Below are 23,640 nucleotides of genomic sequence, written 5' to 3'. Positions count from 1 at the left end.
CCCCCCCCCCCCCCCCCCCCCCCCCCCCCCCCCCCCCCCCCCCCCCCCCCCCCCCCCCCCCCCCCCCCCCCCCCCGGCAAAGGCCAAAATGTCCTCATGATGTACCATTGATGGGCTCCGATATTCCACCTGGTCTCATCACTTCATTATGCATATCCGCCGGCACGCGGCAGCTGTTGTCCAGCAAGGGCCCGTCCGTCATGGGTTGCGGCGTGCGTTGCCACTCTCGCTGCCAAAGGGTGTCCGATCTCTGTGCTGTCCAGAGAGTGTCCGGCGGCGCCGTCGTCTTTAGCAGCCATACAAGTGACCTGAGCAGGGGCGCGGCATAAGATTATAGCGACCGCCGAGCCCATTGCATGCTCAGGGCGTGAAGCTTGTGTTTGTTGGACGGATTCGAGTGAGATCCGGGTCTCAAGCCACAGCCTTGGAGGGGAAATCGGTCGGTCTCGCAAGGCAGTTCGTGGTGACCTTGATCCAGGGGACATTTTTTAATGAGGACCAGTTCCCCTCCCACTCGTCCAGCTTCCTTGCGCTGTCTGCAGACATTACATCTGGTATATCTGTACAGATCAGTATTGGCTGTTTGTCGCTGTCGAGGTAGTACTCACGAAAGCCCTTCTCGTGCTCCTCTTTGAGGGCAGCAATCTTGATCTTAAGGAGGTCCTCCTTCGATGAGGCCGGACGCCCGGGCCTACGCTCTTTCTTGATGGCGGAATATTCCTCTTCATACTGATGGATGAAGCTGCCTGGTTTTAGTACAGACACCAATTCTGGAGTGAGCGACTTACGTTTCGATCAGCCTCTGGACAGTCTCCATGTCTAGCACATCACCTTCGACCTCGCGAGCACTTTCCTGGAAGTATACAGCCCTGTCCACTACATCTCATCAGCCCCGAGACGTCGTATTGAAAAATGAAGGCTTACGGATAGGCAGCTCCCTCTTACTCCGTGCACTGTGCAACTTCTCTAAGCGCTGGTCGCGAATGGTCGCCTTGTGCAGGCGCATCGAGTCTCGCGACTTTTCGTGAAGAGCTGTGGGAATGCCATTACGCTTCTTTGCGATTTGTTTGCGCGTCTTGTGCAATGAGCTCGGCATGATGGCGATCCGGGATTGTGCGTTATTGGATGATTCGATTCTGTGAGTCGTGTTATTCACTTGAAAGCCATCACATGAAACTTTTCGAAGGCTGCGACTCCCAGAGAGAAATTTCGTGGAGCCAGCCGGTGCCAATCCCGCAGTGGGGCTATCGCGGGGCCACAATCAGGGTCGCCGCTTGAGCCTTAAAGCGACTTTGGCACTTCGGAAGGCCACATCTTACGCCTGCATGTGGTCAAGCTATACTAGTAGGCTCGCAATGAAGTACAATTTGGCTGCCATGGGGCTAATTGGTGTGTGTAATTATGTGCAGAAGTATTCAGGAGATAACATTGACTACTAGCACTTAGCACCGTGGGTTGAATATTGGTCAATTGGTCCCCGTCCGTACTGCTGCTTCACCACAGTACAGTCGAGAAGGATGCGGCATGACACGTCTTTTCATCGGTTCCCCGTCCACTGGAGAGTCCCTCCTTTTAGCTTGTCAGCTCTCTATCACTTTTTGAATCGCCACATGGTGATCTCAGGCGATGGCCCTCATTTCAGACAATTCTATCTAATGCAGCGCCGGCGAGAGTGGGTCCGGTGTCTGTCATGCATCTGAATCTATGGTTGATGATCTGTTGAGAACAAAGCTCACCTTCCCCAACTATAATGCGGAGAGCCGTCGTACACACAGCAACAGAGAACCTGAAGGAAAATACCGACTCACCTAACGTCTGCTCGCAAAAAATACCTAAGACTACTCATGTCGCCTTGTCTGAGACCCCAGGTTGCTGGGGGAATGTTGACGAACGGAAGCTAGCCCTATTGGGAAGTCAAGACGCGCTCCCCAGCAGCTTCCACTTTAAATCGATGCCAGGCGCGTCGGGCACGCTGGACCCAGGCACTACCTGCCATGCTTCATCCTTCTCAAGACATCCATCTAATCTGGACTTTGCACTTGCTCAACTTCCGATCTCTTGCTGTCCAGACTTTGAATCCCTTACTTGCATTTTCCAAGCCTCATCGCCTGTCCATCGTTTGCTGTAGATACGCCAGGGCTCTTTGTTTACTGTTTTAGCCCACGCGTACCTTCCATGTTGCGTGCCAACGAACACGTCTAAAGCCATATAGGTGGCAGTGCACCCCATTGGACGACTGACCAACATCTCGAGTGTCACGGACTGCGATAGAATAGCATTGAGTCTAGGTTTGGGTCGCTTGCCTTTGTCTCGGCATAGCAGTCTGCACCATGGGTATCCAAGGTTGGTCTCTCGGACGATTCCAGCACCAATGTCAGCCTAGCTAACGCAGAAAAGGCCTTCTTCCTCTCCTCAAGTCTATCCAGAGACCGACGGAGCTCAAAAACCTTGAAGGCTTGACACTTGGTGTCGATGGCTACGGCTGGCTGCATCGAGCTGCTTACTCTTGCGCCGTAGAGCTCGGCCAGGGCAAACCAACGACAAGGTGAGCAAAGCGCCACTTTTGTGCGTTGTGTGTGCTGACCACCCAGATATGTAACATCGGCCCTGCAGCGCGTGCGCATGCTCAAGCACTTTGGTGTCAAGCCTTACCTTGTGTTTGATGGCGACTACCTCCCGAGCAAGGCAGCCACTGAGGACAGCCGCGAGAAGAGCCGCAATGACAAGAAGAAGCTGGCAATGGAGCTTCTTAAGGCTGGCAAGAAGGCTTTGGCTGCACAAGAGTTCCAGAAGTGTATTGACATCACTCCCGAGATGGCATCCAACCTCATTCAGCAACTCAAGAAGATGGACATCCCGTACGTCGTCGCTCCGTACGAGGCTGACGCTCAGCTCGTCTACCTTGAGCGCAAGGGCCTCATTGATGGAATTCTTTCGGATGACTCCGATCTGCTTGTGTTTGGGGCAAAACGACTGTTGACCAAGCTCGATCAGTACGGCCACTGCATCGAAATCAATCGCCGCGATTTTTGTGCATGCAGGGAGGTTTCTTTGACAGGGTGGACCGACCAAGACTTCCGACGCATGGCCATCCTCAGCGGCTGCGATTACACGAAAGGTTTGCCGGGCGTCGGCTTGAAGACGGCATATCGATTGCTGCGAAAATCGAAAACGCCGGAGAGGGTGGTGCAGATGGTGCAGCTGGGCGGCAAGCGCGTTTCAGAAAACTATCTGTCCGAGTTCTACCAAGCTGAGCTGACTTTCCTCCACCAATGGGTGTTCTGTCCGGAAAAGCGAGAGTTGGTCCATCTGACGGATCTCGACAATCGTCGAACTGCGGAGGAGATGCCATATATTGGAGCGTACGTGGAACCATCGGTGGCACGACAAATCGCCGAGGGAGACGTCGACCCCATCACAAAGACTCCGATTGCCACCGCCACTACTCCGTCGAAACGTAGACACTCGCAAGCAGCGGTCGCTGCGGTGCCAGCGCCACCACCCCCGAAGCCCATCACAAACTACTTCAAAGGAAATAACCGCATTCCGATGGGTACCATGGACCCCAACTGCTTCAAGGTTGACGAGCAAAGACTGGCGCAGCTCACAGACGAGGGTTCCGCTCCAAGGGTCTTCCCTCTTCCACGGCCGTATCTAGATACAGCCCGCCCGCCAACGGCAAGACAAAGCACGGGAGGAGTGCCTACGCGAACTTCACCGAGGCTCCAGCGCAGACGGACCGAGCCCATCCAGAATATGCTTGCTAGTATGGAGCCAGCCGGCAGACGACCTCAACCTACCAAAGGCGACGGTTCAACGAGACCGCCTAAGAAAGCACGACTTTGTGATGACTCAAACGAGCAAGATGACTCACCAAAAAAGAGCAAGTTCTTCAGCGTCAAAAAGACATCCACACACTCGCACGTTCCGTCGGATGGGACATTCGAAGCGCTGATGGATTTGCCCGACTTTGAGGGATTCAGCTCCCCTAACCCGACGAAGAAGTCCATTTCTATCTACGAGGAGACATCGCCGTCCAGAGGCAAGGGCAAGGCGAAAATTTCCATCAAGGACGATAGCCAGGAATCTGGCATATCGACAAGCCAAGAAACAGCGAACTCGAGCATGACCGAAATCACCTTCAGCCAGCAGCCCGATAGCCTAGACCTTCCTCCGTCTCCCACAAGGTCGATGCCGCCGCCAAAGAGAGCAAGTCGACTGCACGCGGCCAACACGCCGTCTCGACGCAGCCTAGACCGGTACTCCTTCGCACCTACACCTTCTGACACACCGGCATCCGATGCATCCCGCTGCTCTTCCGTCTTCAGTTCTGTCTCTACTCCAGCCACCGGCCCGTCAACGGCTGGCGGGAGTGCCCGCCTTTCCGCTTTGCAACGCCTCGGTGCCCGCGCCTTACTGCCCAACACAGCGTCGCCGAAGCCACGGGAATCTCTGATCCCTAAGAAGAAGTCCACGGGCGACCCGGTGGAGCCCGCATCCTTCCCTCTCCCTAAGGTCGATGTGGTAGAGATAGCGGCACTGAACAGACCCATGGGCGGCAGCGAGGACCAAATCATCCCCAATAGCGACGGAGAGGATGAGGAGGACTTTGATGAGAGCGCGCCTGTGTCGAAGCCTGACTTTTCGCGATTTGCCTTTACAAGTGCATAGGCGGTGTTTGCGAATATTCTTTTCTCTTTTCTTCTTCGTTTGCCTTATTGGTTGTTTGGGACATTGCCGGTGTTACGGTACATTCTGCATGGATAAGGGGTTTATTGTCTTGGCCACAGCAAGGGGTTTTTTGGAGTTCAGGCATTGCGGACATTGCCCACTGTAGGCATTTGAGTACAACTTCCACGAATGGCACAAGAACCATAATCTCATCATGTCCATTCCCTAACCTCCTAAAACACATAAACCGAGCTCCCATGGCTGTGAAATGATGTACGCTGTCAACGCCGTTCCTAACAGATGATGCGTGCGGCCGTCTAGTCTAATCGTTGGGTACGCTTTGTATGCCATGCTCTCTTGCTTTCCCGCAGATTCTAAAGGGTCCACATGATTACGGGCGCGGAGCCATGAGATCCTCCTTGAACTCCCATTTGCCTAGTGCTGTTAGAAGGGGAACGATGACTCCTGTCACGGAAAGAGCCTCACCTTCGGCTAGATTGGTCGCCGTATCCTCGAGCAAGATGATGCGCCGCTTGTTGCAGTAAGACGTTTTGTCCATGATATCCACTTTGAGCTTGGCGTCGGACAAGTCCGCCACGGGCTTCTCGAACATCTCAGACAGGTTCTCGACCGCCATTTCCAGGTCCTTCTGGTTTTGCTCAAAAATCTCCGTCAGATTGTTGCGCGCCAAGTAGTAAGCAAAGGCGTACGTCCACTTCAACGTCTGGCGGCACGTTTGAAGAGACTGCGACGCTGAGTTGAGATATTGCACTTCGATCCAAGACATGCCCGACGCGCTCTGCAGCTGCACCATCTTCTTCTCAGTCTTCTGCGCAATGTCCTTATCAAGCTTGGCCGACTGTTCGTGGTTGGCGTAGCGGTTGTAGTAGTGAAGGTAGCGTTCGAGCGACGTGCGAGATTTGGTCTGGGCGTCGCGAGCTTCTGAGCCACTCTTCTCTTCGAACCTGTTGCAGTTGTACCAGCTCGTGCCGTGCTCAGACCATGGACCCATACACATCCAGCAGAACTCGTACTTGCATTTGCGGCATGTCATGTGGTTGCACCCTCCGTTCTTCTCAATGGTGGACTGGCACTTTGGACATTCCTTTGTGTTGGCCGAGATCCAGTTCGCCGTCTCCGAGTCGTCAGCGCACTTTTTGAGCCAACGTTTGACCTGCTCGCAAGGCGCCGGCTGGTGGTCCGGATTGGGGCAGCCGAAGCAAAATCTGAATGAGCAGCGACACTCGACCGTCGGAACAATCCTGTCGAGACTACTCTTCTTGACAGAGCACTGCACCGCGTTTGGGCAGTCGGGCGCTGGACACCACTTAAAACTGTCCTTGTCCTCGACATACGTGCGGTTCAACAGCTCGCGGTATCGGTCGACGAGGTCGTCGGTGACCAGAAGATCCAGAGATCTGGAGTCGAGAATGCGGCCACATCCATCCGAGGGGCATTCTATGCGGGCGGCCTCTCCCTCGTCCTTGATTTTTTGCTTCAGATAGTGTCTGTAACAATCCACACAGTAACGGTGGCCGCACTTCATTGCAAATGTTTGGAGATCGTCGCCGTCTTCGCAGCAAATGTCGCACATGAATCCGGGGATGACCTCGAGTTGTGGGGGTTCCGTCGTTGTACTGGCGAGCCCAGCAGCCTCCAGGACACGTTCTGGTCGGTCCATGTAGTCCTCCAGCAAGCGTTCTTTGTTCCACCGAAAGTGTCGGAGCAGGATCGCCGCGTCCTCCTTGCTCATGTTCAGAATCATGTTGACTTCGTCCACAATATCGTCTTGCTGCTTCTGGATGTCGGTCGGGTCGAACACCTTGAAGGGTACGACATGTGCTTGCTTTCTCGGGGCTTCGAGTTCCTTGCTGCCGAGGCCGAATTCGGGGTCAGGCTCGTCGAAATCTTCATCGTCGAAGTCATCGGGCCCCGACATGTCGTCCCCGCTGTCGTCGAGCAGTAGCTCGTCATCGCTCGAGCCGTGAGACATGAAGTCGTCGTCAGAGTCCATTCCGGTGGTCACGGGTGTAGGAGGCGCCGCTTCAACCGTGGCTGCTGAGGCAAGTGGCTTCTTGTTAGATGTGGTTTCTCGGGTTGGGGAGAGAATCGTCGCCTCAGCAGCCTTCCGCTTCCTCGTGGTTGGCGGAATGATGGCGGCTGCGCTTTGTAATCTGGTCAGGCCACCCAGGCAGGCACGCGGTAGACCACGATGCTCTCTGCGTACTATCGCAAACAAAACAAAAGAAGGGCTTCGGATCTAGGCGGTGGTCCGCTTGGTAATGGACTTCGGGGAGTCACGCTCGCAGCAAACTAGCAAGTAGTGGCAGACTCGACGGCGAGTGCCGGGGCAAGAGGAGGTCTGTTCGGTTGTGTGGCACAAGGGTGCAGAAAATCGACAAACGTGACCAGGAATGGCTGAAAATGACCAAGATCGTAACACGAGGCCAAGGCAGTTGTTGGAGACGAACGGATGGATGGTGATGACGGATGACCCTTAGATCAGGAAGATGGAGTGGAGGGGCACTATTATCAGGCAGGCAAGGCAGGGGCGCTGGGCACGAAGGGGCCGAAGCGCCAAGGCTGAAGCCGGCAACTGCAGGCACTAAGCAGGTGGATCCACTCCGAGTCATGCATGACTAATCGGACTACAGTGATTCTCGACCTTTCTTGCCTGCCAGATGGGCAGTGAAGCGTAAACAGAGCTCGATTTCTCTTCTTTTCTGGCCATGGAGGTTGTTCATTTGTCAGATTGTAATGATTTCAACTTTGTTGCAGTGGTACTGTTGCTTCTTCATCGATTGCTTCCAAGTCGACGCTGCGTCAAGGGCGCCACAGCAGAAAATCCAATTTGAAACCGCAGATGCGCACAATGGTACATGTGCTCTGTGGTCCTGACCATTCGGTTATAGTTCTATTCCAATACCTTGTCGGCCATTGACACTGGGCGCTGTTAGCCAAATATGCCGGAGTGTCACTACCACCCAAGTTAGCTCACCTTTGTAGCCAGTGCCGTCAGGCTCGACATGGGCCGCCGCGACCTTGCCGTTCACAACCTTAAGCGCATATCTTTTACCTCGTACGCCGCCGAAGATGGCGGTGCCGTCGAATCCAAGGTCGAGAGCCTGGGTGAAGGCAGCAGACGGGTCAGCGAGGAAGCGGATCTACTTATGTTAGTATCAATGCGGCGCTGAAGATACATGGCTGTAGCCTACGCCAGTTTGCTTGGCCGGGTCAAGCTGGTCAGCCCAAGCCTTCATGCTGTGGACGGTCAGTCAATGGTCTACCTCGGTTTTCCTGGCATCCTCACACAAAAGCGTCATTAACCGAAACCACAAAGACCTTGCCGGCCGATTTGAGCTTAGGACTGTTGATGTACGAGGGGATGTGGCTGCTGGAGCAAGTTCCGGAAAACGCGGCCGGAACCCCAACAATGTATCCATCGCTGCTGGCAAACTCTTCGGCAAGGTTGACCTTGTTACCGGGCGACGACTCGTGGAGGACCTCGATGCTGGGGATCTCGTCGCCAACCTTGACCAGGGCGCGGGGCGTGCTGTGGAAGCTTCGCGCGGCTGTCGTGGCCGGTAGCATCAGGGGAGCAACGCGACGAAGAGGCATTCGAAGAGCCATGATGAGTGGTTATTTGGCTTGGTTTTGTATGGGTTGGGTTTCGCTCGTGATTTTGCGAGGTTCAAAGGCGAAGATCCTTAGGCGGACTGCGCGACGGCAAGGTACCTTAGACCAGGGGATTACTATTACATCATCAGCCGATGGAGCTTATCATCTCGCGACCCTCGCGTTATAGCTGTCACCCACACAGCATCATGATACAAGAAGTACGTGTCAGGAAGCGAATGGCATTGATATTACCTCGATATATGCATCTGCAGCGTCTGGTTACTTGTGTGTTCCAAAGCTCATGCGAGTGCTTCTCGGCGCCTTGTATATGGCACGACCACCGTGATTCAATTGCGGCCGCACGACCGGCCGGACATCGGGCTTCACTTGAACCTCGGAATCTCGGGTACCCTGCACCCACTAAGACCCGGAAAAGGTCTGTCTGAGAACATTCCTTAATAAATCATCGGAAATTCACCCAATCGAATGGCAACTTGTTCAGATGCTTCGATAGAACTAGAGATAGCTTACGCCTATCCATAGTATATACTATGTTCATTGGCTCGATATATCGGCTTATGGTACCTTGGCTGCAGTCAATGGATCCAGCTTCTTTTACTGTACAGTACATTAGAGACTGATATGTAGCCCAGCCATGCCAGTGCAGTTCTCGTTGACTACATTTCAGCAATGTGAAAGATTCATCGAAAATTGGTGTTTCACGTACATGTACTTTGATGAGTGACGGAGAATTAAATCAGTATGTTATTGTTCCGAGCCTGGTAAAGGATACATGTAGTAAGGAACGTAGGAAATAGGATCTACAGCAGCGTTTCAAAAAGAATCAAACGCCATGCTGCGTCACCACTGGAACGTCAAACCTCAATCAGGGGGTTTCATCAACTTTCAACGGACGGTCCAACCGGTGGACAGTCGCGAGTGAGTGACGAGTCTCACGACTCACAGACCTTAACATGAGGGTCTTCCTTGCAGACGCCCAGCCTACGTGTACTTTTCAACCCCAGTCCCTGGAGATCCGTGGGCCGGACTGGCGGGGGTGACTCTGATTTACGTACCTCCGTACCTTCACTCTCAACAGTCGTGTACGGAATCTACTCCGTACTACAGAGTACTGCGAGACTGAACCTATGAGAAAAATGGCTGTTCGGGAAACGACTGAGGCGGTTCCGTACCTGTATTACTTGGCGAGATGTCGGGCCATCAAGGGTTGAGGCTGTGCCGTTCCCGCGCATTGACAATCCGTTTTCTATCACATCGCACACAATATGACACAGTCGATCTGGCGAATTGGCATAACACTCATACCCCAGAGCCATAAACTCAAGTTCGCGCCGAACTGGGCCAGGTGCATAGTACGCAGCTGGTAGGATGGATGGCCTGCCCTGACCATCCCCTCGATACGGTATCCGCTCCAATAGATATTTGCACAGGCAGTTCCAATGCAGGGTCTCATATCTGTCTGCTGCTTGCGATAGCAAGATTATTTGGACGATATTTGAATGTGTCTTGCCCTGGACATCAGGCAGTGTCTCACGAGTGAGTGCCACCTCGGGCTGTCGCTGGCGCGACGGCCCCCACACCACCATGCCGAAGCGATTGGAGGCTAGAGCCTGCCCCTGCAGGCCCTGAGCCGTAGCACAGGCCGACCGTTGGACGGGCGTTTCCTGGGATTCCAGACGTCACGTCGGCCAAGACCTTGGTCAAGACTTTAGTCCGGGTGGGAGATGATGGCGTCCCAGAGCGAGGCTAGGCGGCCAGGATGGCGTGGTCGCTTAGACTTGGCCTTCCAGATGCGAATCATGCGATGAGAGCTCCCAACTCACATAAGAATTGAAAATCAGGGGTCGTCCGGACCAGCAAGCAGTGTGGCGATGAGAAGTCTCGTTTGGGCGTGCGGCATCTTGAGACAAGCGCCTGGTCCACCGAAACTGACGTACGTGTACTTCGAGGCGCAAAGAGGTACGTACGGAGTATAACAGCATCTAAATAACTTACTGGGCTGGTCTGTGCCCGGCGCAGCCTATAATGGCCAGGCCGCCAGCGCTGAGGAGGCTCTGTGACATTGACAGAGGACTGGCGAGTCGATGCGTCTAGCAGTAAACGCGCGAAAAAAAAAGAAGAGAAACAAGACGGGCTGGAAATGTGATTGAATTGACTTGGCTAATTATTACTTGCATGTCTAGTCTAGCACCGATAATAATGGGGGTACTAAAGGGAAAGGAGCATTAGCGGTGGGTCCGTCCTCTAAACAGGCGCCCGCGTGCGGTGCATCGCGAGAGTCAGCCAGGGGTAGGAAGGTGACCAGGACATGGACGCAGGAGCAGCCGTTTTTCGCGCCTTCCTCCCTGAACCCCCCTCAACTCCAAGGTGTCCCACCATTGCCAACACCACTCTCACCAACACTCTCATTCTCTTCTCCCTATTCTCGCCTTCCAATCCTCCAAAATCTGTTCTGTTGCGTCGCATGCCCATCATACGGGCTCGTACGATTGCATCCCCCGTGCTGCAGTCAACCAGCCCTCCGCTCTCTTCACGCAACTCGCCGCTGTGCCTCTCGGCTCTTGTGTTTCGTTGTCGCTGCGCTGCTTGTCCCCCTCCTTAGTACTGTGTCCTTGCACCTCGACATTTAGCCACAGCGCCGCACATTTCCACAGCATCGCCAGCCTGGCATTGCCGGTATTTCGACGACTCACAGCCTTCGTGCGACATTTTGGAGCCGACTCAGCAAGTCGAAGAGCTTCCAGGCTCTGAGGGCCAGAGTGCCTAATACGACCATCTAATTCGACCGCAACCAAGATCATGTCTGTCAAACTGCATAACCCGTCGCGAGACTCCCTAGCCTCCTCGTCGTCTGGCAACCCTCTCACACGGCAAAACACAATGTCTTCGTACGACGGGTCGCGCTCGGCGCGTCAATCGAAACGCTACTCCATGTCTGCGCTGTACATGTCCATGTCAGCACACGACGGCGATCTCCAGATTGAAGATGAACTGGCCAAAGGTGCGACTCTCTTAATTTGCCATGCTGTGCGACTGCTGACTTTTCGCAGCTCAAAAGACGCTCCGTGAACTGAAATCCAAGATCTCGTCTCAGTCCAAGAAGAACTTTGTTTTGGAGAAGGATGTGCGATACCTTGACTCGCGCATTGCCTTGTTGATTCAGAACCGCATGGCGTTGGAGGAGCAGAACGAAGTCGCGAGCCACTTGGAGGACGCCACCGACATGCAGGAGGGCTTCTTCCCTAACGACGACAAAACCCAGAAATACGGCAACCTCATGTTCCTCCTACAAACCGAGCCGCGACACATTGCGCATCTGTGCAGACTGGTTTCGATGGCGGAGATTGACTCCCTTCTTCAGACTGTCATGTTCACGATTTACGGAAACCAATACGAGAGCCGCGAGGAGCACTTGCTGCTCACCATGTTTCAATCCGTCCTGACATACCAATTCGACACGACTGCCGATTTCAACTCGCTTCTCCGAGCCAACACGCCGGTATCACGCATGATGACGACTTACACCCGGCGAGGCCCCGGCCAGAGCTTCCTCAAGTCTGTGCTCGCCGATCGAATCGATAGCTTGATCCAGCTGCGGGATTTGGATCTGGAAATTAATCCTCTGAAGGTCTATGAGCGCATGATTGAGCAGATTGAGGAGGACACTGGCAAGCCTCCGCCTAATTTACCCAAAGGCATCACCGCGGAGCAGGCTGCCGAAAATGCGCAGGTACAAGCCATCATCGAGCCTAGATTGACAATGCTTACCGAAATCGCCAATGGGTTCCTGAACACCATCATCGAGGGATTGGAGGTGGCCCCGTACGGTATCCGCTGGATCTGCAAGCAAATCAGGAGTTTGACGAAGCGCAAGTATCCTGATGCGAATGACCAGGTGATCTGCACGCTCATTGGGGGTTTCTTCTTTCTACGCTTCATCAACCCAGCCATCGTTACGCCCAAATCATACATGCTTATCGACGGAACACCAGCCGAGCGCCCGCGACGTACGCTCACCTACATCGCCAAGATGCTGCAGAACTTGGCTAACAAGCCCTCATACGCAAAGGAACCCTACATGGCCAAGCTGCAACCTTTTGTCCAATCGAACAAGGATCGCATCAACAAATTTTTGCTTGAGCTGTGTGAGGTGCAGGACTTTTATGAAAGCCTCGAAATGGACAACTACGTGGCGTTGTCGAAGAAGGATCTGGAACTGGACATTACGTTAAACGAGATATACACCATGCATGGCCTGATCGAGAAGCACCAAGGCGAGATTTGCAAAGACGAGAACTCGCACCTGGCCATCATCATGTCGGAACTCGGGGTGGCCCCAGCACAAGTCCCACGAAAGGAGAACAAGGTCATCAACCTACCGCTCTTCAGCCGCTGGGAGACGGCCATTGATACGCTGACGGCGGCATTGGACATTACGCAAGAAGAAGTCTTCTTTATGGAAGCCAAATCTATCTTCGTCCAGATCATGCGGTCTATTCCTCCCGCTAGTCCGGTGGCCCGACGTCCCCTACGACTGGAGCGGATTGCCGATGCGGCTGCCACGAGCCGGAATGATGCGGTGATGGTGCGAAAAGGCATTCGAGCGATGGAGCTCCTGTCACAGCTTCAGGAGCTCGGCGTTATCGACAAAAGCGATCAGTTCGGCCTGCTTAGGGACGAGGTCGAGCAGGAGCTCCATCACCTAGGCTCGCTCAAAGAAGGCGTCATTGCGGAGTCAGCCAAACTCGAAGAGGTGTACAAAACCATTCGTGATCACAACACGTACTTGGTCGGCCAACTAGAGACCTACAAGAGCTACCTGCACAATGTCCGCTCGCAAAGCGAGGGCACCAAGAGGAAGCAGCAGAAGCAGCAGATCCTCGGCCCATACAAGTTCACCCACCAGCAGCTGGAGAAGGAGGGTGTGATTCAGAAGAGCAATGTGCCGGATAACAGACGGGCCAACATTTACTTCAACTTTACGAGCCCACTGCCTGGGACGTTTGTCATTTCACTACACTACAAGGGTAAGGTCTCTTCTTTTTCCGCGTCCGAGATCAACAGGCTAACAGGAGCAGGCCGCAACCGAGGTCTTTTAGAGCTCGACCTTAAGCTGGACGACCTCCTGGAGATGCAGAAGGATAACCAGGATGAGCTGGATCTCGAATATGTCCAGTTCAACGTGCCCAAGGTTCTTGCCCTGCTCAACAAGCGGTTCGCGAGGAAGAAGGGGTGGTAGGCGTCACATCCTCTCCACGTCCTTTTAGCGCATTTTCTCGACTGTACCACAATTATCAACGGGCCAACGGCGTTGCGGAGCACCGATACCACGGAAGTCGTCTGAGAGTCATTTCCACATTATTGTCGCTATCATTACACGTCCAACCCATGTTTATCGGGATCACATAATACGGCTGGACCGTTTCTTGTCAGGGGAACGGTTAATATGTTGTCGGGGTCGGAGGGTTTGGCGTACAGTACATATCGAGAATTGGCACATGATTATGATATTTTGATCCATGTCCGAATCATGCATCGCAAGGTCTTTTGAAAACAAAATTCACTACCCGCGTAAGCCATTGTGCCAATCGTATCTGTATGTATGTACAAATGAGCGAGGCTCCACACGTTTGAGCATATCGGCAGGGTATGGCTTATCCTACTCCGTACATATCACGAGCCGGGATCAGTAGTGGATGACAGTCGTCGGATGGCCACAAATCGCCCACCCTACAGTTCTATGCATTAGTGTGCAAAGCCCCCCCCGGGAAAGATATCATGGCAGAAAGACCAGAGATATCAGATGCGGAGCGATACTTACTTGGCTTCTGCAAGCTCGGACGAGGGGAGTGCTCGGGCGTGACTGGGTTTGAATTTATTGCGGAGCGAAGAGGCAAATCTTATCACACCCTCTTCGCACAGGGCAGAGGACAATTGCCCCCAGTCGGCCGCTGCAGTCAGGTACGCGTATTGCCGGGGACGTTTGTTAGCCAAAGACTTCGTCACTTGCGTGGGAGAATTCGTCATTTTTGCGAGGTGCCCCTTTTTAGTTTAAAAGGTACGTACCTCGATGCCATTGCTCGTCTCGTACAACTGAGGATCAAGGTTCGTCGAGACGGTAGTCGAGACGACAGGCCATGAGCATGATTCAAATGTTGGCGAGGAGGAAGCCTTCAAGACATTACATAGCTTGCGATGGCAGTCCGGTGCCTGTGGTTCCATTCAAGCCATCTCTTCCCACTGGGGCAGGGCATCTACTGGCAGTGGTAGATCTGGTATCAATCCGTCTGAAACCCGCAGATGTGGTGTTAGAGATCTGGCATTAGTGCACCAATGCTAATTAGCGGCAGGGTTGGCTCCATCGACCGGATGCAGGGCACGGCATTCCGCTGTGCTACAGAGATGAGAATCAAACTTTGACAAAGCAGGACAGGAGAGATCTTCCCCGAGTTGACGTTGCTTGCACATCATAACGCGTGATGACGGATGTGGTGGCAGCGCAGATGTTGAGCGATAGCCCCACGCGGGCGATACTGGGGACAGCGGTAAAAGTGAGATTGAGGGACCCGAATCTAAAAAACGATGGAGATGTGCACCGGCCATTGATTGGCGCATCGGACCAATCGCATCAGCGCGTGCCCCTGCAAGAGACCTGCCGAGCGAATCCTTGCCGTTCACAACATCGAATCTGTTCACGCAGGCAGGCTGTGTGAACATGGGAAAACTAATGTATCACGCGCTGCCCGGAGCATCCTATGCGGAGGGAAGCCACAAGGAATGCAAGAGTGAGATCTGTGTCTGTCCTCCACGCCAATTGTCAGCGAGTGGCTGATCGGCGACCTGCCTGTATGTACAGCTGGGCTATGTATGTGCGAGGGTGCGTGCCTGATGAATTGCACTTGGGGTTCGATATTAGCTTAGGGCCAGGAGATGCTAATCTTTGCTACCGGCAATTAACTAAGGTGGAATGGATTGGATTGGATTGGAATGAGATCAGATCAGACCCGACGGGGCTACCGTCGATGAGAAATGTGGGGGATCGGCGCGACAGATCTCGCGACTCTGTCGTCGTTGGTGCGTCTGCGAAATCATCATAGGCTTCCCACTCCGAGGGTTTTCGCTGAGCGAGTGCCTCTGCGCATCGATGTGCGCCAGCATCGAGGTATTTGGACAATTGTGATGGCCGCTGCCGGCAAGAATTGCAAGCTGCTAGCGCTCAGCCAGCGATCCCAGCGACCGTCCATCCGGATCGGCCCCAAGTCCCCTAGCTACGTTTGAGTTTGACCGTGGGCGCCCTAACCTAGGGATCGTCGCTAGCATCGTGCGTGGTTCGTGCGAAGGGGCATTGACGGATGTTAAAGTCTTTGCACGATGGGGGGATGGCGTAAAAATGGCGCGGCGCACACGTTGTTTGGCCGTCGAATGACGCCAGGATCTACGAGCCCATTTCTGGTCACACGGCTGGTCAACCGTCCGAGGCTTGCAGTGCCGACTGTTCGAGAACGAAGAGGTGAACTTGTGGTGGCTCTGGTGGCATCGGCTCATGAGCCGCCCCACAAATGGCTGCCGCTTAGCTGGAGCGATCCGACTGCCAGCGAGGGGGCAGCAGTGATCTGGAAACCACACAAAATCTGATGCAAGCTGATCTGGCGACCGTGGCTGTCACCAAGCACATCGTGGAAGATGGCATGAAGCCAAGCGTGTGCGGATGCGTGTGGTCGCAGGGGCTAACATTAGGGTCTTGACTTCTGACTCTCGACTGTTGCCAGTCGGACAGCTCGTACGGAGTAACCTAGAATAGGGCGGCCGGCAGATCGCAGTGCAGATTTGTCCATGCATTGAGGCATGCGTGAAGCCCTTGTGGCTCGTCAGACGCAGGCGGCATGGGATCAGTCGTCAATCACAGGAAGAGCAGCACGTCCTGCCTCTGTCGTATACGCGTGTACGGAGTTACGGACGCTCCAAATTGCGAAGAGGCGAGCTCGTGCAGTCGCCGACTAAACTCGGGCCACGGTAAGGTAGCTTGTGATTGGAAGAATGTGGTGTTGAATATTGGCTGATTTTAGTTGCTGGAGGACTGGAGCATCTGTCACTGTCAGCCGTCCGTCACCAGTCTTATGTCAGTTCTCAGGCTCCAGTCTCCGATCCTAGGCTCGTGTCGGGGCGGGCCCTGCGATCGGTACCGACGCGCCCAATGCTCAATCATGTACGTAACGTGCTTCAGCTTGTGTAAGCAGACAGACAGCTCCGTTTCATGCTGCGGAGAATCAAGGGTTTGCGGCCATTTTTGGCCGACCTGCAGACATCTAGACTGCTCCTCTGCCTGCACTCGCTCCTACAGAGCAGGATAAGGTCATGAGGGACCACCGTGCTCACCGTCTACCAAGGAGGAAAGACTCGACATATTATGCGGCGAGCAGCATGGGTGAAATGCAACCCAGAGACATGACAGAATTTAACAGTAGAAGCGCTAACACCGAGAAATGTCCAGGGTGGTGGTCCCCTAGCGACTCGAGTCTCCGGTCCAGTCAGTCGCTGGCCACGCATTCCCGCGCCTCCGTCCTCCCCCCAAAAAGCGAAGGTGAAAGTCTGAATGAGGGCGAGTCCAATGAGAGGGGAAGGGCCAAGTTTGGGGCTCCGCAAAAGCCGCCCGGGCAGCGAGCGCTCCGGTGCTGACTGATCTCGGGATCGAGATCGATCGCAAAGCGTTGGAGAGGAAACAGTGAACACTGCCTTCTTCACGCCCCCCCGCCTGCCCGCCAGCCTGCCTGATCCAGCTGCAGTGCTCCCAGATCGAGCTTTACTGCGTATCGGTATCTTGCAGGTGCCCAGACATTGCTTTTTGGTCGAGCTACACTAGTTGTTTCCTAACCCCAGTCCGTTGCAGCGAAGAAAGCCCATTTTCCGTAGGTACCTAGATGCCTGTCTTTCACCCATCAGATCTGTGCTATCAGGCTTTGACTAGCCCGTGCCGTCCGATGTGCATGCCTCCTCCATGGTCCCCTCCCAAGGTACTAAAACATGCCCTTCCCAGATCTAGCCCTTCCCTTCTGGCCCCTCTGATGTTCCTTGATGTTCCTTGTCCCTGTCACAACTTGGTACAGCTAGCAATTCGATTGCCCTATGAGGAACTTGCCTCTATCACCACTTTCCAACACATTGAGAGCTACCACAATCAGAAAACACGAAACACGCATCACCCACGACTACACTCGTCGTCGCCACCACGCTAGTCCAACAACAAATTACATATCCTTATCAAAACACTTTAATCACCATGCCGAAGAGAGCCGCACCAGCCACCGACACAGGCGCGAGAAAGAGCTCCGCGTCTGATGTCTCGGGCATCAAGAAGGTTCGCGCTGCTCCCCAACCCTGCCAGCGCCAGTCGTAGCTAACCCTTCCCAGGCCGAGCGTTCCCACGAAGAGAACCAGGAGCGTGCCTACGTCGCTGCGTCGAGGCGTCAGGACCGCAGCATCGAGGCACGCGTCCAGTCCGCCCGTATGGCGTCCGAGATCCACAAGAAGCGGACGGGCAAGGGCCTCCGCATCACCGAGGAGATTGTCCGCCGCGAGGAAATGTACGAGGAGGAAGAGGATGACCTGCCGCGCTCGCTGCGCCTGCTCAACCCCCAGATGCAGACCAGCTCGCCCGAGTTCAACGCCCGAATCGAGGCCTGGATGACCAACAAGATGGCCATGTCCCAGTTCATGCAGCGCTCCAATGACGCCTGGGCGCAGAACCCCGTCAACCGACTCTTTGCCCAGAGTTTCCCGGATGCGGGCGTGCACGCCCAGCAGATTACACGTCAGATGAGCTTCGGATCACCCCAGCAGACACAGCAGCAGGCACCAACAATGCAGTCGCCGGCACCTCAGTCGCCGCACTCCCAGCTTCCCCAGTCACCCATGTCGTCTACCTTCCAACAGCCCTTCCAGTCCATGTCGACGCACAATCTCGAGCGTAACGACTCGGCTGCCTCGGTCGTCTCGCCCACCAACGTGGGCAGCAAGCTCTCGCCCACAATTACGCATGAGGCATCTGCACCAGCGACGCCGGCACACCAGCCGCAGTTCGCCGAGGACGAGCCGCAGTCCATATTCACGTCCGATCTGCCGCCCGAGATGAGGCTGCTGATGGGTATGCCCAACATGGAGCCCAACCCGTTCAGCCAGAACATTTACGGCCACAACTGGCAGACCATGGACAGCAGTTTCTACGACGGCATGTCCGCTCCTCAGAAGCTTGGCGAGTACGACCAACCGCCCGCAGACAACATGTTCGGCGAGGCCATGGGCGACGACGCCAACTGGCAGTACCGCACTGAGGAGCCCGCCTGGGACAACTTCCTCAACGACAATGTGTGGTCGAGCCAAGAGTGAGCGGTGGCTCTTTAGCCATTTGCTCCCAGTACTTTTATTTTTATCTTTTACGATTACGAATTTCCTAGCACCGTTCACAGATTATTTTAACCTTGCGAGACTGCGGTCCGCCGGCCTAAGCCAATATTTCTCCTTTGAGAGAATCACGACAATACCCACGTTACCCTTGTGTGACGACTGTGGGAGAGACGATTGCACACTTATTAGAGTCAATGAAGCAGATTCGGGTCGGCCATTGGGTGGAGTTCCTCGGAAGGGGGACAATCATTGTCTGTTGCACATGAGCTTTTGGAGTTTGATGGCGTCGTTACCCTCGGGAGTTTCGCGTGTATCGCGCTGACATTTGAGTGTCAGGTCCGCTTGTTACAGGGCAGCAATATTTTTATTTTTATTTATTGTCGATGGATTCGTTGGGAGGCAACAAAAACATGGACCAGGGAGTTGAGCAAACATGATACCACCACTTGGAGAAGATGGTCGCAGGGAGGAATGTTTGGAGGCTCGCACACTGGAGGCCCCTTTGAGGACAGAGTTACTACTTAATTATATCTCTGTTTCTTGAGGATACTACTTGGATGTCGTGAGTTGTCTCTGTAGCTGACTGGTGATCGCTTTCCATGTTCTATGCCAGATCCTACTTGCCCTAGATGCCGAATGGGTGGTGAAAGGCTGATGGGCATCTTATCGATTGGCCTGGCCATTCAGAGCGACAGAAATATCTGCCAGTTTAGTAGGAGTTTACTCAGTCATATGCGCCATTTATTTAGTCGCGCGGGGTCATTTCTTCCCCCACAGTGAAATTTCCAGCACCCCCACTAATCTGTCATCCTGCGAGCGCCAACCGACTCATGCAACCCAAACTCATTAGTAACTTAGAAGGGAGAAAAAAAATCCTCGCGCGTCAGATACCCTTATTGTATATCACCAGGCGGCCTACCAGTACTATTGCTCACGCACGACGTACCGCCTGGCACGACGTGACACACGCCATCCGTCCATCTGTCCTTTTTCGCTGCCGCGCAACACTGCACCATGTGTGGCGTCACGGCCCTGTTGGTATGTGCCTCATCTCACGTGGAGGAAGAAGTCGGGGTCCCCAGCAGCAGCTTGAGGAGGAGGATACGGCCCTGGGGATAGTGATTATGCATCAAATACGGACCAGATCTTGACTGACTGATGTTTACCCTAGTTGGGCGACACCTCGGCCAGCACGGCTGCCATCGATCTTCACAACAGTCTTTACTTCTTACAACATGTACGCTGACAGCGAGAGCCCGCGAGTGAGTGAGAGACAATGGCTGACCTCCTCCCCCCTCTCCAGCGAGGGCAAGACGCAGCGGGTATCACATCAAATCAAGGAGGACGTCTGTACCAATGTAAAGGAAACGGACTCGTCGCCAAAGGTATGCGTTAGGATACGGGAGACCATATCATAAGTCTGACCAGGTCGCAGTCTTCGACGAGGGCAAGCGGATACAGAACCTGCCCGGGTCCTCCGCCATTGCGCACCTGCGCTATCCTACCGCTGGCACGTCGTCGGCATCAGAAGGTTAGGGTTCTTCCTCTCCATGCAGTATCACTGTCAGCCATGAGGGAGCGGCCAGCTGATAGACCCTCGCAACCACAGCCCAGCCCTTTTACGTGAACAGCCCCTTTGGCTTGTCACTGGCGTGCAACGGCAACCTCGTCAACAACGAGGAGCTGCAAAAATACCTCGACCTCGAGGCGCGCCGACACATCAACACAGACTCGGACTCTGAGCTCTTGTATGTCCCGTCCCTCGCCCAAGGAAGAGAAGCGGCACCGCTAACCTGCCAGGCTCAACGTCTTCGCCCACGCGCTCGGCGAGCTCGGCAAAGCGCGCGCCAACGTCGAGGATGTCTTCAAATCGCTCCAGGACGTCTACGCCCGCTGCAACGGCGCCTTTGCCTGCACCGCCCTCATCGCCGGCTTTGGCATCCTCGGCTTCCGGGACCAGAACGGCATCCGCCCCCTGATGATTGGCGAACGGCCCTCGGAGACCAAGGCCGGCGCCAAGGACTACATGATGGCCTCCGAGTCCATCGCGCTGCAGCAGCTCGGGTTCAAGAACATCAGGGACATTCTCCCCGGCGAGGCCGTCTTCATCGAGAAGGGGGGGCATCCTCAGTTCCGCCAGATTGTGGAACCGGTGTCGTACACGCCGGATCTGTAAGTTTCCCATCAAAACAAAAAACAAAAAGCAAAGTCAGCTGACCTAGGTCCCTAGCTTCGAGTTCGTCTACTTTGCCAGGCCCGACTCGACCATTGACGGCATCTCCGTCTACAAGAGTCGGCGCTTCATGGGCTCCAAGCTGGCCAAGCGGATGAAGGAGACCATGAAGGACCTCGTGGACGAGATTGACGTGGTCATCCCCGTTCCCGAGACGAGCAACACGGCCGCCGTCGACATGGCCACCGAGCTCGGCAAGCCGTGCTCCAACGCGTTTGTCAAGAACCGCTACGTCTTCCGCACCTTTATCCTGCCCAACCAAAAGGCGCGCATGAGCGGCGTCCGCCGCAAGCTGTCGCCCATTCAGTCCGAGTTCAAGGGCAAGGTCGTCTGCCTGCTCGACGACTCCATCGTCCGCGGCACCACCTCCAAGGAAATTGTGCAGATGGCCCGCGAGGCCGGCGCCACAAAGGTCATCTTCGCCTCGTGCTCACCCGCCGTCAAGCACCCGCATGTCTACGGCATCGACCTCGCCGACCCCAAGGAGCTCATCGCCCACTCGCGCACCGACGACGAGATCGCCCACCTCATCGGCGCCGACCGCGTCATCTATCTTGACCTCGCCCAGTGCGTCGAGGCCTGCATCGAGGCCCGCGTCGAGCCCGTCGTCGGCGGCATGGATATATCCGCCTTTGAGGTTGGCGTCTTCAACGGCCAGTACCGCACCGCCATCCCGGACGGCTACTTTGACCACCTGAGCTGTCTGCACGGTAAGAAGAAGATCAAGAAGCTGCAGGAGGAAGGGGTGGGCGGCGGCAGCGACGCGCAGACACAACCCGTGGCCGCGGTCGTCAACGGTGGCCCCATGAACGTGTCCGCGCCGCCGGAGACGCACAAGACGCCAGGGGAGAAGAGCGACATTAGCTTGCATAATTTTGGAGATGAGAAGTAGGGTACCCTCATATCTTGAGCACATGCGAGCGTACATATAGAAAGGACGGGCGCGCGTGCGCCTGCCGTGTTCATCTATTTGCTGTTCTTCTATCCTGTCTCGACTCTTTTTCATGCTTCTACAGTGAGGCATGGCCGTTTTTGCCTTCTTGTCTGATCCTCTTCACTTCTTTCTTGAAGACTGATCAGCCTCTATCGCTGGCTGTGCGCCGTTGTCGCCATGAGGCATGTTGTCGAGGGGGCCGCCCTGCAGTGGGCGGATGCCAGGGGCCGGCGGCACCTTGTCAAATGTCATGCCAACACCAGGAGAGTAGGATTTGCCGTCTACTATAGCTGGGCACGCATGTCCTGGGCATGGGACACTCGCCACATCGGGCGTACTTCCAAACACGGACACTGGTCCAGAGGCCATGCCTGGCATGGTGCTGCTTGAATCATGCAACTCGGGGAGAGGATGATCGGTCAAGCCGTCTCCGCCCAGGCTCGAAGGGGGGCAGGACGATGCACCCAGTGTCAGATCACACACGGCGAACGCCATGTTCATGTTCCAGCTCGCCAATTCAAGATCAAGCGTGCTCGGCTGCTGCGAACCCTCATCATCCGGCTTGTGCAGCACTTGATCAAGCAGCATTGCCTGTTGCATCTCGTCCGGTCCAAAATGACTCCATCGGAAGTCATCAGGTACCCCCTCTGTCGAAAGCAGACCGTCAATCTTGGTTTTGCGCTTGCTGCTCGTCTGTGCGCCTGTTGGCTCAGACTTACTGTGTCCATGGGCGCCTCTCTTCCTCTTCTTGGCCGTGGGCACCAGATTCACGGTGCGACCGCGGTCCAACGACAGCCTCTCGAACCACATGCCACTCTGCGGATGGAGCCATGGTGGCATGTCCATGTTGTTGTCCTGTTTCGGCGGGCCGTCGTGGATAGGCACGGTAGGCGCAGGCTCGTGGTAACGAGGGTCGCTAGCGAGGCGCGTTGATCGCAGAGGCGAGCCATTGGATCGGAGTATCAATGATAGTGGGACTCTTGCCGGTGGCGGCTGTGCGTAAAACATCCGCAGGTGTTCCTCGTTTGTGGGGTAGCCGCTAAAGTGGTAAGACTGGCCGTGGATATCCTCAATGGGCAGTGTAGGATGATGGATAAAGGGGGGCGTCGAGCTGGCGGCATGATCATTGTATACAGCAGCCTCCAACCTGTGGTTCTGGGTGACACCTGGGCCGCCTCCCCATTCCCTTGGTAGATGTTGGAGGCTTTCATTGCCGACTGGCAGATTGCTCGACAACTCTGGCCCAGCAACTGCATTGCCCTGCTGTTGCACTGGTAGAGCCTGTCTCTGCTGGTTCCTTGCAAATGGCTCCTCCTAAGAGCGTGAAGTCAAGGAGCTCGGCAGATCCATCTCCAATGCTGGCTGACGTGTTGTCGCAATCTCTGTGTTGCTCTCATGGGCGGCCTTGTTGTGTGAGGCCTTCTGCGCTGTGTGCATAGTACCCTTGACGGGAAAGGAAGGAGTCACCTTTGAGCAGATTCCCATGAGAAACTTTCCAGACATGCCCAGCCTTCAGGACTTGGTCGGAGTGTCCAAGGTCTGCTGAGAGGTCTGTTTGCTTAGTTTCGGAGACGGTGGTTTCTCGACGCCGGCTGAAGAGGCCGTCGAGGGGACAGAGCTGCTCTGCTTCGATTTGGCTTTGGCCTTTGCAGATGCTAGTGCTCGGGCGGCTTCAGAGCCCGGTGCAGTGAACGTGATGTCGTAACAGCCTCGAGGCATGCTGTTCCTAGCACCAGTACCTTGCTCTCGGTACCTGAGTGAA

At 55.0% G+C, this 23,640-nt stretch overlaps 7 protein-coding genes across 7 annotated transcripts; 4 read left to right on the top strand and 3 right to left on the bottom strand.

The window, feature by feature from the left end:
• Positions 1-411: 411 nt before the first annotated feature.
• Positions 412-1,096, bottom strand: J7T54_001127 (Translation machinery-associated protein 16; the record flags this gene model as incomplete). Its single annotated transcript, XM_051507184.1, has 4 exons — positions 412-551; positions 609-742; positions 789-876; positions 925-1,096. The coding sequence occupies 4 exons, from the start codon at positions 1,094-1,096 to the stop codon at positions 412-414; spliced, it is 534 nt and encodes a 177-aa protein (XP_051361675.1).
• A 1,234-nt stretch (positions 1,097-2,330) lies between these two features.
• On the top strand, positions 2,331-4,671 carry J7T54_001126 (exonuclease 1; the record flags this gene model as incomplete). Its single annotated transcript, XM_051507183.1, has 3 exons — positions 2,331-2,343; positions 2,398-2,545; positions 2,592-4,671. The coding sequence occupies 3 exons, from the start codon at positions 2,331-2,333 to the stop codon at positions 4,669-4,671; spliced, it is 2,241 nt and encodes a 746-aa protein (XP_051361674.1).
• Positions 4,672-5,062: 391 nt separating this feature from the next.
• Positions 5,063-8,289, bottom strand: J7T54_001125 (putative RING finger protein; the record flags this gene model as incomplete). The annotated part of the gene is made up of 5 exons (XM_051507182.1): positions 5,063-5,106; positions 5,158-6,831; positions 7,670-7,835; positions 7,887-7,932; positions 7,982-8,289. 5 exons carry the CDS (start codon positions 8,287-8,289, stop codon positions 5,063-5,065), a joined length of 2,238 nt encoding a protein of 745 aa, XP_051361673.1.
• A 2,901-nt stretch (positions 8,290-11,190) lies between these two features.
• On the top strand, positions 11,191-13,549 carry J7T54_001124 (Ras GTPase-activating-like protein IQGAP2/3; the record flags this gene model as incomplete). The annotated part of the gene is made up of 3 exons (XM_051507181.1): positions 11,191-11,311; positions 11,361-13,337; positions 13,389-13,549. 3 exons carry the CDS (start codon positions 11,191-11,193, stop codon positions 13,547-13,549), a joined length of 2,259 nt encoding a protein of 752 aa, XP_051361672.1.
• Positions 13,550-17,587: 4,038 nt separating this feature from the next.
• Positions 17,588-18,693, top strand: J7T54_001123 (uncharacterized protein; the record flags this gene model as incomplete). Its single annotated transcript, XM_051507180.1, has 2 exons — positions 17,588-17,665; positions 17,719-18,693. The coding sequence occupies 2 exons, from the start codon at positions 17,588-17,590 to the stop codon at positions 18,691-18,693; spliced, it is 1,053 nt and encodes a 350-aa protein (XP_051361671.1).
• A 1,032-nt stretch (positions 18,694-19,725) lies between these two features.
• Positions 19,726-21,836, top strand: J7T54_001122 (uncharacterized protein; the record flags this gene model as incomplete). The annotated part of the gene is made up of 7 exons (XM_051507179.1): positions 19,726-19,749; positions 19,883-19,948; positions 20,015-20,096; positions 20,147-20,242; positions 20,321-20,459; positions 20,512-20,883; positions 20,942-21,836. The coding sequence occupies 7 exons, from the start codon at positions 19,726-19,728 to the stop codon at positions 21,834-21,836; spliced, it is 1,674 nt and encodes a 557-aa protein (XP_051361670.1).
• A 162-nt stretch (positions 21,837-21,998) lies between these two features.
• Positions 21,999-22,886, bottom strand: J7T54_001121 (uncharacterized protein; the record flags this gene model as incomplete). The annotated part of the gene is made up of 2 exons (XM_051507178.1): positions 21,999-22,162; positions 22,217-22,886. The coding sequence occupies 2 exons, from the start codon at positions 22,884-22,886 to the stop codon at positions 21,999-22,001; spliced, it is 834 nt and encodes a 277-aa protein (XP_051361669.1).
• Positions 22,887-23,640: the final 754 nt, after the last annotated feature.

This window comes from Emericellopsis cladophorae, assembly GCF_022114955.1.
Source record: "Emericellopsis cladophorae strain MUM 19.33 chromosome Unknown NODE_28_length_274560_cov_118_130999, whole genome shotgun sequence".
Lineage (NCBI taxonomy): Eukaryota > Fungi > Ascomycota > Sordariomycetes > Hypocreales > Bionectriaceae > Emericellopsis > Emericellopsis cladophorae.
The sequence above is the reverse complement of the archived record's forward strand: the minus strand, read 5'-3'. Positions and strand labels throughout refer to the sequence as shown.